General features: G+C 46.1%; 1 protein-coding gene across 3 annotated transcripts in view; it reads left to right on the top strand.

Moving 5' to 3' along the window:
- Nucleotides 1-638: 638 nt before the first annotated feature.
- The window catches only part of LOC138827254 (uncharacterized), an 87,691-nt gene continuing 71,778 nt past the window's right edge, over nucleotides 639-16,551 (top strand). For 2 of the 3 annotated variants that reach the window (XM_070022740.1, XM_070022739.1), the window contains exons 1-3: nucleotides 639-768; nucleotides 4,589-6,540; nucleotides 10,811-10,911. In XM_070022740.1, the coding sequence (XP_069878841.1) occupies nucleotides 6,039-6,540; nucleotides 10,811-10,911 (603 nt within the window). In that variant the 5' untranslated portion in view covers nucleotides 639-768; nucleotides 4,589-6,038. Of the gene's footprint in view, nucleotides 769-4,588; nucleotides 6,541-10,810; nucleotides 14,112-16,551 lie in introns of those variants that run through there. The other variant, XM_070022737.1, reaches the window with a different exon arrangement.

The following is a 16,551-nucleotide window of genomic DNA, read 5'->3' as shown; positions in this document are numbered from 1 at the left end:
TTTTTTTTTGCTTATGTGGTGCTGAGGAATCGAACCCAGGGCCTCATGAATGCAAGGCAAACACTCTAGCACTGAGCCACCTTCCCAGCCCAACTACTCTATTCTTGAAATAAACTGTTACACTGAAGAGTTCTTCCTGCTAACACAGCTGTAGGATGGACCCTGAAAACTTCATTTGAACCCAGGGTTGGTTATTGATGTCTCTTTTACACTTCTGGATGCTTAAGAAGTCTAATAGCATTTAAAGTACAAGTAACTTCTTATCACATAAGGCATAGGAAGCAAATTTCTGAAAGTTTGACCTTTCATAACCCTGAAGGACAAAAGGTTATCATCCTAGAGGCTGAGAGGCTGGGCAGACAGATTTGCTGCATTTAACCCCTTTGCTGCATTTAATTCTGGCTCAAATCCTAGTCTATTTCCTAGCTTGATGTGCTTAATCCTAGCTACTCAGAAGCTGGACCTCTGCTTCTGGACCTCTGCCTTTAGTTCAGGGACCATGCACTGGCCATGGTCAGCCCTGCCAGTGTATTGGCATAGGTGACTTTGCCAAGATTTGTCATAGGCCTGTCCAGCCCTTATGTCAGAGTTCTACATAAGCACACATTTCCCACTATTTATTATTTTACTTTGCTCTCTGTTTTGTTTTGCTTTGTGCCACTGCAGGAGCTTGAACTCAAGAGCACTGTGCTTTACCTTTCTCCTGAAAGCCAGTACTTTACCATTGAACCACAGCTTCACTTCAGGCCTTTTGGTAGTTCATGGAAGGTAAGTGTCTCATGAACTTTCCTGTCCAGGCTGATTCCTAATGGTGATCCTGAGCTCTCCTACCCCACCCCTGAAGAGCTAAAATGACAGGTAAAAGCCCCTGGGGCCAGGCACTGGGGGCTCACACCTGTAATCCTAGCTACTCCAATTGCTAAATCACATAAGTCTATTTTTTTTTGGATCCGCTCACACTCACACACCATATACCACTCACACCACATACTCTCACACTCACATTCAATCACACCACACACACACACTAACACCACACTCCCACCATACACACCACACACACTCACACTCAATCACCACCAACTACACTCACACCATACATGTTCACACTCATAATCACACTACACACACCACACACGCTCAATCACACCACCCCCACATCACACACACCACTAACAACACATGCTCATACTCATACCACACACCATACACGCTCACTCAATCACACCACCCACACCACACCTACACCACACTCATACATTACACACACTCACACCACAGACACACTCAGTCATACCACACACACACACCACTCACGCTCACACTCACAATACACCAAACACACCACACCCACTACACTCACTCACACACACACCACACATGCTCACACTCAATCACACCACCCACACAGCACATGCACCACTCACACCACATATGATCACACTCATACCACACCACACACACCACACACACACCACACACGCTCATACACCACACTCACACCACACACCCTCACACTCACAATCACACCACACACACATGCTCACACTCAATCACACCACAGACACACTCACACTAATACCACACTCACACCATACACACCACACATAATCACACCACACACCACTCACACTCACACTCACACACACCACACACTCACACAACCCCTGGTCCGTCACCTGGAATTGTAAGATGTTAATGGAACAAAAGCACAGAACGCAAAGGCTGACATGCTCAGTCACCTATAGACCTGATACCAGTTGGATCTATAGGTGACTTTGAAGCTCTCGAGTGCAACCGTCATAGACAGATGATCTCATAGAATAAAATGTTGTTTCAAGGTACAATTTTATCTATTTAGACAGATGCTTTCACATCCATGTCAAGACACTCATGATGGGAAATGTGTCCATTAAACATCTAATAACTTTTCCCACACATGTAACAGTGCTGGGTACATAAAACATGGACTTTCTTTATTCACAGAGTGAATATAATAGTTTGTGGCAATTACAGATAAAAAGTACAAAAGAATTATATAATACATTTTAACAATGAAAAGATAACATAGCATGTAAAAAGTTCTCAAAGGTGAGAAAAAGCAGATTTGTCAAAATGGGAGAAAAAAAAAAGGGTAAATTAAAGGATTAAAGAATGTTCAGCTGGGTACCAGTAATCCTAGCTACTCAGAAGGCTGAGATCTGAGGATTGCAGTTCAAAGCCATCTTGGACAAGAAAGGCTGTGAGATTCTTATCTCCAATAAACCACTCAGAAAACCAGAAGTGGCCCTGTGGTTCAAGTGGTAGAGCACTAGCCTTGATATGAAGAACTAAGGGTCAGAGTTCAAACCCTACAACCAAAAAAAAAAAAAAAGAGAATGTCCAATTTGTTGCTACGTCCATTTTTAGGTTTATTCATGTTCTTCCTTATTTTTAATATCTCAAGTCTTAATAAGTGGACTTTTATTGATGAGTGAGAAGCTAAACTTCATAAAGACCACCTCTCAGGGCTGGGAAGGTGGCCCAGTGGTAGAGTGCTTGCCTTGCATGCATGAGGCCCTGGGTTCGATTCCTCAGCACCACATAAGCAAAAAGCCGGAAGTGGCGCTGTAGCTCAAGTGGTAGAACGCTAGCCTTGAGCTGAAGAGCTGAGGGACAGTGCCCAGGCCCAGAGTTCAGGCCCCACAACCGGACCCATAAAAAAAAAAAAAAAAAAAAAGACCACCTCTCATAATTCTTTGGCCCTATTAGAAAAACCGGCATGATGATTATACATAGTAAGAATTCTGGGACTTCCATGTGACATGTGACAGTATTTACATAGTTTGAGTCTAAGTGGCAAAATAGAGAAAAACATGTTTAAAATAGCATCAATACCAGGACAGGAAAAAAAAAAATAAAGAGAAACACAGTAATTCCTATTGCATGAGAAAAAACACAAATTGGGCAAAAAAAAGTGTCAGGGGCTGGGAAGGTGGCTCAGTGGTAGAGCGCTTGTCTTGCAAGCCTGAGGCCCTGGGTTTGATTCCTCAGCACCACATAAGCAAAAAGAAAAAATCCGGTGCTGTGGCTCAAGTGATAGATCACTAGCCTTGAGCTGAAGAGCTGAGAGACAGTAGTCAGGCCCAGAGTTCAGGCCCCATGACCAGACCCCCCAAAAGAAAAATTAAAGAGAAAAAGAAAATCCTGAACTGAAGCTGGGCGCCAGTGGCTCACATCTGTAATCCTAGCTACTCAGGAGGCTGAGATCTGAGGATCACGGTTCAAAGACAGCCCGGGCAGGAAAGTCCATGAGACTCTTATCCCCAATAAAAACCACTAGAAAACTGGAAATGGTGCTGTGGCTCAAGCAGTAGAGCACACTCACCTTGAGCTGAAGAGCTCAGGGACAGCACCCAAGCCCAGAGTTCAAGCCCCACGACCGATCCCTCCAAAAAATATCCTGAACTGAACATAGCATATATGTATATATGTGAAATAACATGGCAAAATTCCTTTGTGTAATACACACTTAAAAAATGAATGATAGGAAAGTAATAGAGGCTCTTCTGGGTGATCAGGTACTAGCAGGAGGGAAGAAGGCCAAGGAGAGGGCAAATTAAGTACTTTACACACATATGAAAATAGAATAAAACTTATTTTCAATTATTTGTATGCATGTACGGAAATGTCTGAGAGCTAATATAGTAGAAGCCAGGCACTGGTGGCTCACGCCTGTCATCCCAGCTACTCAAGAGGCTGAGATCTGAGGATCGCCGTTCAAAGCCAACCCGGGCAGGAAAGACCGTGAGACTCCTATCTCCAATAAAAACCACCAGAAAACTGGAAGTGGCGCTGTAGCTCAAGTGGTAGAGCGCTTGCCTTGAGCTGAAGAGCTGAGGGACAGCGCCCAGGCCCAGAGTTCAAGCCCCACGGCCAACAACAACAAAAAAATAAATAAATAAAATAAAATAAAATAAATATTGTAACAGTAAATATACTGTTCAATGTTTGATCTTCACAATCAATTCCAAGTATAGGTGGGGTAAAGGATATGTTCAAGACTGATAAGTCAAAAACAAAGCTGATAAAAAAGAACTGTCCATGGGGGTACAATCCCCTAAGATTCCTGAATAGTACATAAATTAGCCTAGAGACCGCACCGCTAGTTACCAAGGAACACCTTATGGTGGCTGTGGCTATGGTTTTCTCTTAGAAATGTTTCATTTTCAAATGGCCTACAAAAAGTGTTTTATATGCAAAATGGAAATAGGACATAATCTTAATTACATTTTGATAGCAAATACAAAAAAATTTTGAAGCCAGGAACCCATGAATCACACCTGTAATCTAGCTATTCAGGAGGCTCAAGCAGAAAGGCCATGAAACACTTATCTGCAATTAACTTTCAAAAAGGTAGAAGTGAAACTGTGGCTCAAGTAGCAGAGCACCAGCCTTGCACCAAAAACAAAAACACTAAAGGAAAATGCCTAGGCCCTGAGTTCAAGCGCTGGTACTGAAGAGTTAAAAATTAGGAACCTCACTTCACCATTACCATTATTAACTTGCTAACTGCTGACTTTGCTTCTGTAAATATGCTTGCATTCAGACCCCCTTTGACCTGGGAGATAAAATTGGCAGTAACTCAAAGTATTGGCCGATCCAGATGTCCGGATATCAGCCCACCCAGGACAAGGACAGCGGTTATAGATAGCATACGTTCTTCAGTTCCAAATTAATTAAGCCATCCCTGGACAAACCTTGACAACGACAACCTGATCAGACCACGAACCGGGTCAAATGTCAACCAATTATAGACCAACCATGAGCCAATTATATCACGGAAGACATTTTATGCTGATTTTATGGTTTTCTGCCTTTAAAAATGTCTGTAACCTTTGCTCGGGACTCCCTGTCTGCTTGGGACAGAGAGTCCGTTTGCGCAAACGCCAAATAAACTCCTCTTGCTTATTGCATCTGCTGGCTTGAAGTCTTGGTTCTTGGGGTGCCCTCCCGTTGGAGAAAGTATCCCAGTGAGTCTGGGGTCTTTCAGTTGGCGCCCAACGTGGGGCTCGTCCGGGATACGGCGCCCCTAGACCCAAATTCCAAGGCCAGTTGGAGGTAAGATAGAGCTCTAACGTTTCATGTTTCCCGTGTCTGTCATTTTTGTTTTATGTTCTGGGATCCAAATCTGTACTTGGACTAGAGGGAAAAGCAGATGTGCCCAGTACCCTAGTCCCGCCCTGGAGCTCTGCTCCAGGGTCGTCTGAATCTGTATTTGGGCCAGAGGGAAAAGCAGACGTGCCCAGTACCCTGGTCCCGCCCTGGAGCTCTGCTCCAGGGTCGTCTGGAGGAAGGAGGAGATCCGAGTGTCTCTGTTCTGGGGAGTTAAGGCGAGGCCGGCCACTCCCATCTGTAGTTTCCTTCCTCATCTGTACTCACTCGGGCACCGCGTGGCGTTTGTCTAGTCTCGTCTGTTTCTGTTTAGCGTTGATCGTCTTTGTTATCTGTCTTGTAACTTTTAAAGAAATGGGGCAAAGACTAACAACCCCCTTAAGCCTTACACTAGATCATTGGACAGAAGTCGTGACCCGGGCCCGCAACCTGTCGCTGGAGGTCCAGAAGAAAAAGTGGATCAGTTTCTGTTCCTCCGAATGGCCCACTCTTAACGTGGGGTGGCCTAAGGAGGGCTCTTTCAATCTTGATATTCTTTTACAGGTAAAGGCTCAAGTTCTTCAGCCGGGCTCCCATGGACACCCCGATCAGGTCCCCTACATAGTCACGTGGGAAAATCTGGCCCGAGACCCCCGAAGTGGATTAAACCTTTCCTTTCCCAGACACCAGTAGCTTTACCCGCTCCCCCACCTTCTCCCACTCCCCTTGTTCCTCTTCCCCCTCCCTCATCTTCCCTTTATCCCATAAAAGAGGTGTCTCAGTCTAAAACTAAGGGCTCCTCCTCCCAAGCTCCCTCTATTTTACCAGATGACCAGGCGGATCTATTACTATTAGACTCCCCGCCAGTCTTAGCTCCCCCGCCACCTTATGCCCAACCTGCTCCGATGGGAGAACAAAGGGGCCCGCTAGAGGTCTCCCATTCCCCATCTGCTCCCTCTCCGGACTCCACTGAGCTGGAGGTGGAGCCCCAGATGCCCTTGTCACCTCCCAGCAGTCGTCTGCGCCTCTGCCGTGATCGAAGCGGAGAGACAGGGGGAGGCTGGATGGCCCATGCCTTTCCCCTCCGGACAGTGGCCGGCCAGTATCAGTATTGGCCCTTTTCTGCTTCCGACTTATATAACTGGAAAACCCATAACCCGTCCTTTTCTCAGGACCCACAGGCCCTGACGGGCCTGATTGAATCCATTCTGTTAACCCACCAGCCCACTTGGGACGATTGTCAGCAACTCTTGCAGGCTCTCCTCACCACGGAGGAGCGACAGCGAGTGTTCCTGGAGGCTCGCAAAAATGTTCCAGGAGAGGATGGCAGGCCAACCCAGTTGCCCAATGAGATCGATGAAGTGTTCCCGTTAACCCGTCCAAATTGGGACTTCAACATCGCAGCCGGTAGGGAGCGACTCCGTCTTTATCGCCAGGTTCTGTTGGCGGGTCTCAAAGGGGGGCTGGACGGCGCCCCACCAATTTGGCTAAGGTGCCTGCGATAGTGCAGGGTTCTGAGGAAACGCCTGCGGGATTTTTAGAGAGACTAATGGAAGGGTACCGTTTGTATATGCCCTTTGACCCCTCTGCTGCAGACAGACAATCCGATGTCATTATGTCATTTATCGGGCAGTCGGCCCCGGACATTCGGACTAAGCTACAACGGTTGGAGGGGCTTCAGGGGTATACTTTACAGGATCTGGTTAAGGAAGCACAAAGAATTTTTAATAAGAGGGAAACTCAGGAAGAGAAAGAAGAAAGATTACGTAAGTTGCAGGAGGATAGAGAGGACAAGCGAGACAAGAAACGTACCAAAGAGTTAAGTAAGATCTTGGCCACTGTAGTACAACAGCCAGGAGAGAGAGAGGCTAGGTTAGATAAAAACCTGGGGGACGAAAAGAAACCTCTAGTGAGCCGTGACCAGTGTGCGTATTGCAAGGAAACAGGACACTGGGTCAGAAACTGTCCGAGGAAAAGGGGGCAGATGAGAGGACCCCGAAGACCAGCACAAGTATTGTCCCTACAGGATGAAGATTAGGGCAGTCAGGGCCAGGAGCCCCCCCCCCCCTGAGCCCCGGGTAACCCTTCAAGTGGGGGGCCAGCCAGTAACCTTCCTGGTTGACACTGTCGCCCAACATTCGGTCTTAACTCGATCAGGAGGTCCTCTGAGTTCTAAGACATCCTTGGTACAGGGAGCCACAGGAGGAAAATTCTATCGGTGGACAACTAAGCGAAAAGTGCACCTCGGAACGGGGCTAGTCACCCACTCGTTCCTCCTAATTCCAGACTGCCCCTATCCATTGTTGGGGAGGGACCTCCTCTCAAAGGTAGGGGCCCAGATTTATTTCCAAGGAAAAGGGGCCTCCGTCAAGGGACCCCCAAGGACAGCCCCTCCAAGTCCTAACCTTACACCTGGAGGATGAACATCGGTTACATGAAAGCCCTCAGTCAGCCCCAATCGACCCCCAATGGTTATCAGATTATCCCCAGGCTTGGGCAGAGACTGCAGGAATGGGACTGGCTACAAACCAGCCTCCCGTGATTATTGAACTTAAAGCTTCGGCTACCCCGGTAATGATACGTCAGTATCCATTAAGCAGGGAAGCTAAAAATGGAATTAGACCACATATACAAAAACTGCTCCAATTGGGTATCTTAAAGCCATGCCAATCTCCGTGGAACACCCCCTTATTGCCTGTCAAAAAGCCTGGGACAGGAGACTACCGTCCAGTACAGGACTTGAGGGAAGTAAATCGGAGGACGGAAGATATACCCCGCTTCTCCCGGCCGGAGCTCGCCTCCCCAGCCCCGGGAGCGCGGCTTCCCACGCCGGGCCGGGCGCAGGGGGGGGGGGGGTAGGGGGGAACATCAACACAACAACATCAACAACACAACAACAGGACAACACAACAACCACCACAACACAAAAGCCGTGCAAGTTTCCAGCCCCGCGCCCTCCCCACCGACCCCCCCCCCCCGGGCCCGACTGGGCCGGGCGCGGCGGGAAGACGTGGCGCCAGACTTTCCCCGAGGCCCCGGGCCACCCCCCCCCCCCCCCGTCCGGAGTTGGCGGCCGGGCCCCGCCGCCTCGCTGGGGAGGGACGAGCTCCCGGCGGCCCTGGCCCGGCCCCCAGGAGGCTCGCGGCGCCTCCCGCCCGCCCGGTTCCCTGGCGGCCCTGACAAAAGCAGGCTCGACCCCTGACCACAAGCGGGCGCCCCGCCAGACGTACCGGCGGTACGGGAAGCGCCGCCCGCACTCCCCGTGGGCCCCGGCCCCGGCCCCCTCCCTCACGACGCCCCGCTCCTGACCTCCAGCCCGGCCCCGCCGCTCACCTCGATCTCGAAGTCCGGCAGGCAGCAGGCGGTGCAGAAGAGCGAGCAGAAGTGCGCGATGGCCGGCACCTCCCACCAGGAGCGGAGCTCGCCCGCCCAGCCCCGTGGCGCCGCGCTCCTCCGGGCACATTGCCGCGCCAGCCCACGCCCGCTCGCTCGCTCGGTGGCCGGGCAGGCGCCGCGGCTGGGCCGGTCGAGCCCGCGCGCCGCCGGCTCCGGCTCCTGCCCCGCGGCGGCGCCTCAGCGCCTCGCCCCGGCTCCCGCCGCGGCGCCCGCGCCTCCGCGCGACCTGCGGCTGAGGTGCGCGGCTCGGCCGGGCCGGGGGTGGGGGCGGCGGCGACGGCGGCGGGGCCGAGTCTTCGAGGCAGCCGCGGCTCGGGCTGTCGGCAGGGTCCGCGCTCCCCCTGTCCCGCGGCGGCGCTGCAGCCGCCCCTGGTCCCCGCACAATATAATCCACTCAGCGCCCGGGAAAACAGATGGGGGTCGGGGCCGCCACGCGGAGGGGCGGGGTCTGCGCGCCACAACAACAACCCCGCCAACCCCAGGCGCAGCCGACGCTGCGCCTGCGCGGCGCGTGCGAGAGAGCGAGCTGGGGCGGAGGGGAGGAAGGGGCAGGGCCTGAGCAGGTCCCCATTCCCCCTCCCTCCCCGGCAGCGACCCCGAGGGTTGTCCGGGTGCGCCGGCTCTGGCCAGGCCCCGCGGGGTCTCCCCGCTCCTCCCATGGCCCCCGGCCGCGCACGTGTGGGAGGGAGCGCTCCCAGGCCCGCGCCGGCCCCTGGATGGCGGGGTCCTGCCGAAAACAGCAAGGAGTCAGACCCGGCCCGGACGCCGGGGGTCGGGGGCCGCGGCGCCCACTGGGCCTGCCCGGCCCAGGCCTCTGCTTGGGCGCGCTCGCACCGCCCTCCTGCGGGGAAGGCCGGCCCGGCCCGACCCCCCTGGGCCCCGCGGGCCTCTGTGACCAGAGCTGGGAGGGTGGGATTTGAACTCAGGACCTCGAGCTTCCCGGGTGGGGCTCTAGATGCACGCACGCTCACGCGCACCCTCAGGCCCCCCACAGGGTCCTCCATGTGCGCCCCAGCGTGTGAAGGCAATCCTCCTACAAGCGCCCCCTTCCCACCTACCTCGGATGATCCCTCAGTGGTAACAGCCACACCACCAACACACGCGTGCGCACACCACGCACAGATCTGCATCTGCACATGTGCACAGTGGTAACAGCCACACCGCCAACACACGTGTGCACACCTCGCACAGATCTGTGTCAGCACATGGCACAGTGGTAACAGCCACACCACCAACACGCGTGTGCACACCTCGCACAGATCTGTGTCAGCACATGGCACAGTGGTAACAGCCACACCACCAACACACGCATGCGCACACCACGCACAGAGCTGGGTCTGCACATGTGCACAGTGGTAACAGCCACAGCCACACCACCAACACACACGTGCACATACCACACACAGATCTGCATCTGCACTTGTGCACAGTGGTAACAGCCACACCACCCACACACGCGTGCACACAACAGGCACAGATCTGTGTCAGCACATGGCACAGTGGTAACAGCCACACCACCAACACACGCGTGCGCACACCACGCACAGATCTGGAGTTCACAACTAGATCTTTTAGTGTAGAGAGGATGATTAACTAGGTCGTGAGCTGGAGTGTCTTTGATCTTCCATGCTTCTGCGGGGCAAGAGTGTCAAAAAAGGAATTTTGATGAGACTGTATAAGATGGAGAGAAATGAACTTTAAAATTCCCACAGATACTTAAAGTAATTCTTATGAGAAGTTAGAATTGAAGAGATGTAGGTATTAATGCCTACTGTCAGGAACCATCCCTGCTTAGGTGAAAGGCAAAGGAATATATAAAACACAATTATAGTCTCCAAATCTAGAAAATATTCCAGTTCCTCACCTAATGGTTGAGAAGCAAAGCAGCACAATATATAAATTATTTCAAGAAAATTAAAGAACACAAAGCAGCTATTCCCCTATGGTCAAACAAAACAATATTTGAAACAACCCCAAGAATACTAAAGGCAAATTTTAAGTGTTCAGCTTAAAACTTTCACAGTACTTAGTTGAATAATTTGAGTAAATATTTCTTCTGATATAAAAAGAAAAACTGAAACACAGAAAAACATTTTCCATTGCTAAATATCAGTATTATTTTTAATTAATACATTAGGGAGAAATCATGTATCATAAATTAATTCCTATTTTGATCATTGAAAATCTGTAACAGAATGGGAGAAAATATCTTCATCTTTATATTACGGAATCTTTGGATCTCATTTATGTTTTTGTCTTTTTTTTCTTTGACACATTTTAGATGTCCAAGAAATGGAGGAGGTGATTAAGACCTGCCAGGAAGGTCCAGATGAATGTCTGTGTGAAGTAGCAGTCACAAAAAGTAACCCAGTGGAAGAAAGAGTGAGATTGATAACATGTTTATCACAGCATTATTACCATAGTTAAGATGTAGAACCAATCCAGATGCCTCTCAGTAGATGAATGGATCAAGAAAATGTGATACACACACACACACACACACACACACACACACAATGGAATTCTATGCCTCCATCAGGAAGGACATTGCCCCATTTGTTAGGAAAGGGAAAGACTTGGAAAAAATTATATTAAGTGAAGTAAGCCAGGCCCAAAGAAACATAAATCCCATGGTTTCCCTTATTTGCAATAAAAAAGTATGTCTAGGACAACCACAAAAAGTCAAAAGCTATGTACATATGACCATATAAGATGATGTTAAGGGAAATGAACCCCAAGACAGGGACACAAAAGGTCTTTTCTTTCTTGCTATTGTTTTTAATGTATTTAAAGTGTACTGTGTGTTTGTTTGTTTGTTTTTGTTTGTTTCTTTGGTATGTTCCTCCCTCATGGTATAATCCCTGTTTTTACTGTATTTGATTCCAGTGACCTGCATCTTGTATATACACTTTTCTGATCTGGGGAGGAGAAGGGAAAAAATGCTTAAATAAGGATACAGGTTGACCCATTGTAACAATGAGATGTACAAGACACTATGTTGAAAATGAACTTTACAACTTCACCCAGCGGGGAGCCATGGGGGGTCGGGGGAGTAATTGTGGAGGTGGGAAGGAAGGGATGATAGAGGAAAAACAAAGTAGGAGTCAACACTGCTTGATAGGAAATGTACTCATTACCTTACTCATGTAACTGTAACCCCTCTGTAGTATTTTTATAATAAAAAATGTATTTAAAGAAAACTACCCTAATAGACTTCAAGACTAGTATAAGAGACATTCCTTCTAAATTGTTTTTCTCCCAATTAGATCATAAGATGTCTTTTTAGCACCGAGTCCCTTCTAAACTGTCATTTCACTCCAACTTCGGATAAGAACTACTGGGACATCACATTCAGGCAACGAAAAAGGCCTCTAGGGACAAAGCTTATTCCAGTGATGAAGAACCATTCAGATTCTAATAGTATGGAAGTAAGCATTGAGACAGGGGATGTTGTCAGATTCCAAATGGAGTCATTTCTGTCATACATTTCAAAAGTAATTAAGCCAAGAGATTGTAAAGAAATGGTTGATAAGCATGGTTTTCTGAAGCTAAAGCTTGTCGACCTTTCAACTAGCCAAAAATCAGAACTTTAGCTTTTTCTATCACCCACTATTTTGATGAGTATCAGAAACCCAGATACCCCCACCTAGGTATGGATACACTCAGCTTCTTACGGACAGGATGGTGGTCCTACCTCTGTTAATATGCCTAAAGATTGCATAAGGCATAAGGACAGAAATGGAAAATACAAATTTTCCCATTTGATTTATAAAATCCTGTCACTTCAGGCAATTTGAAGGCAAGTTTTACGTTCTAGAATTAGGAAGTATTTCCATGAGAAGGCTTTGATTTTGAAAAATGGAAAAGAAGCCATAAAGAACATTTTCCACTTGTTTTCTTCAGGCACAATTTTCTTGCATAGTAAATATATCAGACTGGTATACTTTCAACTTCTTTACAGTAAAATAAGAAACCTTACATCTTTTCAGACAGAGGATGAGGAGGACTGCAACCCACAACTTCATCTTGGGAGTAACAGAGATTAGAAGAGTAATTGTCCATGAAAAGTTTGTTGTTGTTGTTTAGTTTTGGGTCTTAAACTCAGGGCCTAGGCACTGTCCCTGAGCCTATTTGTCCAAGGCTAGCACCCATGAGCATATTTTATTGCTAGTGTCAGGGCCCTGATTCAGTACTAACAAAATTCTGAGTTACAAAATGAGGACACCTGAATACAAGTACCTGAGAATCTTGATTCAGTAATTCTCCTGTTGAGTCTGAGACTGCAGAAGTGGCTCTTATTGATTGGGAGCAATTCCTACATTTCCTTCACTCCCAGAGACTTGCCCTCTCATCATTTGGAGGCTGCTGGACAAGGACTGATTTGCAAGATACTTGAGTCAGGCAAGTTCTATGCCTGCTGTGTGAGCAGAAGGTACAAATTCAGCTAAGACATGAGGTGGAGCCAGAGGGTTTGCTTGGGATTATGTGCAGAAAGTACACAACTAAGGGCAGAAATAAAGAAGGGACAGGAAGTTTATGTACTAGAGGCCCCTCCTGAGGCACTGGATTTAGCCTCTTGGCAAAGACATGAAGGAGCTATGCAAGCCTGTTTGTTCAATCACTGGAAAAGAGGTTCTACACCTAGTGAGGTAGAATGCCTGAGTTGTGATAGTGGACAGTGTGAGAGATGTGGAGTCCCTTACAGTGCTGAGTAGAAATACTTCTGACAGGTAATGTTGGACTCCTGCATAAGAGAGGTGATTCTGAAGACAGCCTTGTGCACTATGTGTTCAATTGAGCAATACAAGTGTGATGGCCACCAACAGCTAGTCCTGTAGGTCATGACCAGGTGAAGGTGCAGGTAAATATGTTTGATAGAGTCAGGGATGAAAGGACTATGACATGGTATAGTACACTGGTGTGGTATAATACAGAAACTATGTGAATGATAAATGCAAATAGGATCCAGGACAACTTCCATTTGAATGGAGACAAAGTCAATTAATAAAACATAGCAACAACAGGACAAATCATGTCCCCTACTAAGGAGGATTGAATCTGTGTTGAGGTTCAAAGCCAAACCCTATGACTAAGTTTCCTACAGAGACCAATTTGTGCTGTTCAGATGAAAAGCTGCTCAGATGAAAAGCCCTTTGATAAATATCATGAAGAAAAGAAACAATGTTTTCCTTTCTAACATTTTATTATTCAACATAAATATATAAGGAATGTAAACTTAAACATTACAAATAAAATTTTATGCCATCCTTATTTACTCATAGTGAATTTACAGTTTCTTATGCTGAACTCTTTTTGACTAGCACTTATGTAAATTTTCTATTTCTCATGAGAATGTAAAAAGTCAGTAACTTAATATTGATTTGATATAATTGAAAACTACAGTCACTTTCATGAAATGAAAGATCACAAATAATCTTACTAATGTATGACTTGTACCAGGAAATTTGGCTTCTCTAAACATTGAGAATTTTTAGTGGTATTTCATGACTGTGACAACAATTAGTGAATTTCCTATTTTTAAAATGTGCATTTTATTATACTTTCGACTAAGAATCTGTTGAACACATTTCTAAAACACATAACTCTCCAAAAATAAGTTTATGGAAGCATGGATATAATTTTCAAAATATTTAATCCTTAGCTAGGTCAATTTTACACAGAAAATTATATATTTTGAAGGAATATTAGACAATATTTTCATATTAAATAAACATTTTGAAATGGTTACCACCATAAAGCTAACACACTTAACAAAGTACATACTTATATGCATGTGACCAGAACTCAGAAAATTCAAGAATGTATTTTTATTGTAAAAATACTGTACAGAGGTGTTATAGTTACATGAGCAAGGTAATGAGTACATTTCCTATCAAGCATTGTTACCTCCTCCTTTGTTTTTCTCCTACCATCCCTTCCCTCCCACCTCCACAACTACCTCCACCCCCAACCCCCGACCCCCTTCCCTGCTAAAATTGTAAAGTTCATTTTCAACATAGTGTCTTGTACATCTCATTGTTACAATGGGTCAACCTGTATCCCTATTTAAGCATTTTGTTTTTTCCCTTCCCCTCCCCAAATTAGAGAAGTGTATATACAAGATGCAAATACAGTGCAAATATAAATACAGTGAAAACAGAGGTTATACCATGGGGGAGGAACATACAAAGAAACAAAAAAAATCACATGGTACCTTATAAATATGTTAGAAACAATAGCAAGAAAGAAAAAACCACTTGTGTCCCTGTCTTGGGGTTCATTTCACTTAGTATCATCTTATATGGTCATATGTACATAGCTTTTGACCTTTTCAAGAATGTATTTTTGATGCCTTACTAAACAAATCAGTTGGGGAAAAGGAAATAAAAACAAATTATAAATTCTTGACAGTAGGTTAGACCATGCAGAAGATCGAATTTCAGGGATTGAAGATAGCCTAGATATTATAGAGAAAGAACATACAACTATCCAAGATATGATAGATCTATTCAACATTTGGAAGACATCATCAGAAGGCCTAATCTGAGGATAATTGGTGTAGGTGAGCATCTAGAGACAGAAGTTAATAGTCTAGGAAATTTATTTAACAGGATCCTAGCAGAGAACTTCCCAAACATGCAAAAAGATAAGCCAATGCAGATACAAGAAGCTTTTAGAACACCAAATAGACCAGAAAAGGACATCCTACCATAACATTAGAATCAACACAGGATCAATTCAGATAAAAAAGATTCTTAAAGCTGTCAAGGAGAAAACATTAATGACCTATAAAGGGAAACCAATTAGAATAACCTCAGATTTCTCAGCAGAGACAAAGTAAGAAGAGAGTGGAATAATGTATGTCATGCCTTAAAGACAAACAACTATCAACCAAGAATGCTGTACCCAGCTAAACTCTCCTCATAACAGGAGGTCAGATGAAAATCTTCCTTAGCAAAGAAAAACTGAAACTATATCTCCACCAAACCAGCCCTACAAAAGCTACTTAAAAATGTTCTACACATAGAAAACCAACAAGACCACAATAAAGACCAAGAAACCACACCCAAACTGAGAATCCAAGAAGTATAGGAAGAACCCAACTTTTGCATCCCCCAAGAAGGTGAATAACATGTCAGGAACTCCCAAACACCACTCAGTCCTAACTCTCAACATTAATGGACTAAACTCTGCATTTCAGTTACATAGACTGTCTAGTTGGATTAAAAAGCAAGATCCTACTATCTGCTACCTTCAAGAATCACACCTTGCCCATAAAAACAAACATATTCTGTTTTTTTTTCTTTTTTCTTTTTTTCTTTTTTGCTTATGTGGTGCTGAGGAATCGAACCCAGGGCCTCAGGCATGCAAGGCAAGCACTCTACCACTGAGCCACCTTCCCAGCCCCAACAAACATATTCTGAAAGTGAAAGGCTGGAACAAAATCTACCAAGCATAAACAGTCAGGACTTGCAATTCTAATATAAGATAAAATAGCTTTCAAATTAAAATTACTGAGAAGAGATAAAGAAGGTTGCTACATACGAATTAAGGAATCTCTCCTTCAGAAAGATATTACAATTCTAAATATCTATTCACCAAACAAACCCTACTTTCCCTCAAATCTCACATAAATCCAAAGACATTAATTGTTGGGGACTTTAACACACCATTATCCCCACTAGGGGATAAAACTCAACAGAGAAACTGCAAATCTAAACAACTGCCCAGATCAACTAGATTTAACAGGCATCTACCGAATATTTCTCCCAGTCCCATCAGAATACATGTTTTTCTCAGCATCACATGGAACGTTTTCCAAAATAGACCACAAAGCAAACCTGTCCAAATTTAGAAACATTGAAGTTATGCCCTGCATTCTCACAATGGAATAAAAGTAGAACTCAACACCAAAAGCCACCAAAGAAAGCCGTGTAACACATGGAGCCTAAACAACACACTGTTGAATCACCAGTGGGTCACGGAAGAGATTAGAAAGGAAATTCAAATGATCATGATATT

Source organism: Dipodomys merriami, unplaced genomic scaffold (assembly GCF_024711535.1).
Source record: "Dipodomys merriami isolate MVZ:Mamm:240054 unplaced genomic scaffold, mDipMer1.0.p SCAF_1524, whole genome shotgun sequence".
NCBI lineage: Eukaryota > Metazoa > Chordata > Mammalia > Rodentia > Heteromyidae > Dipodomys > Dipodomys merriami.
This window is presented reverse-complemented; position numbering and strand designations above follow the sequence as displayed.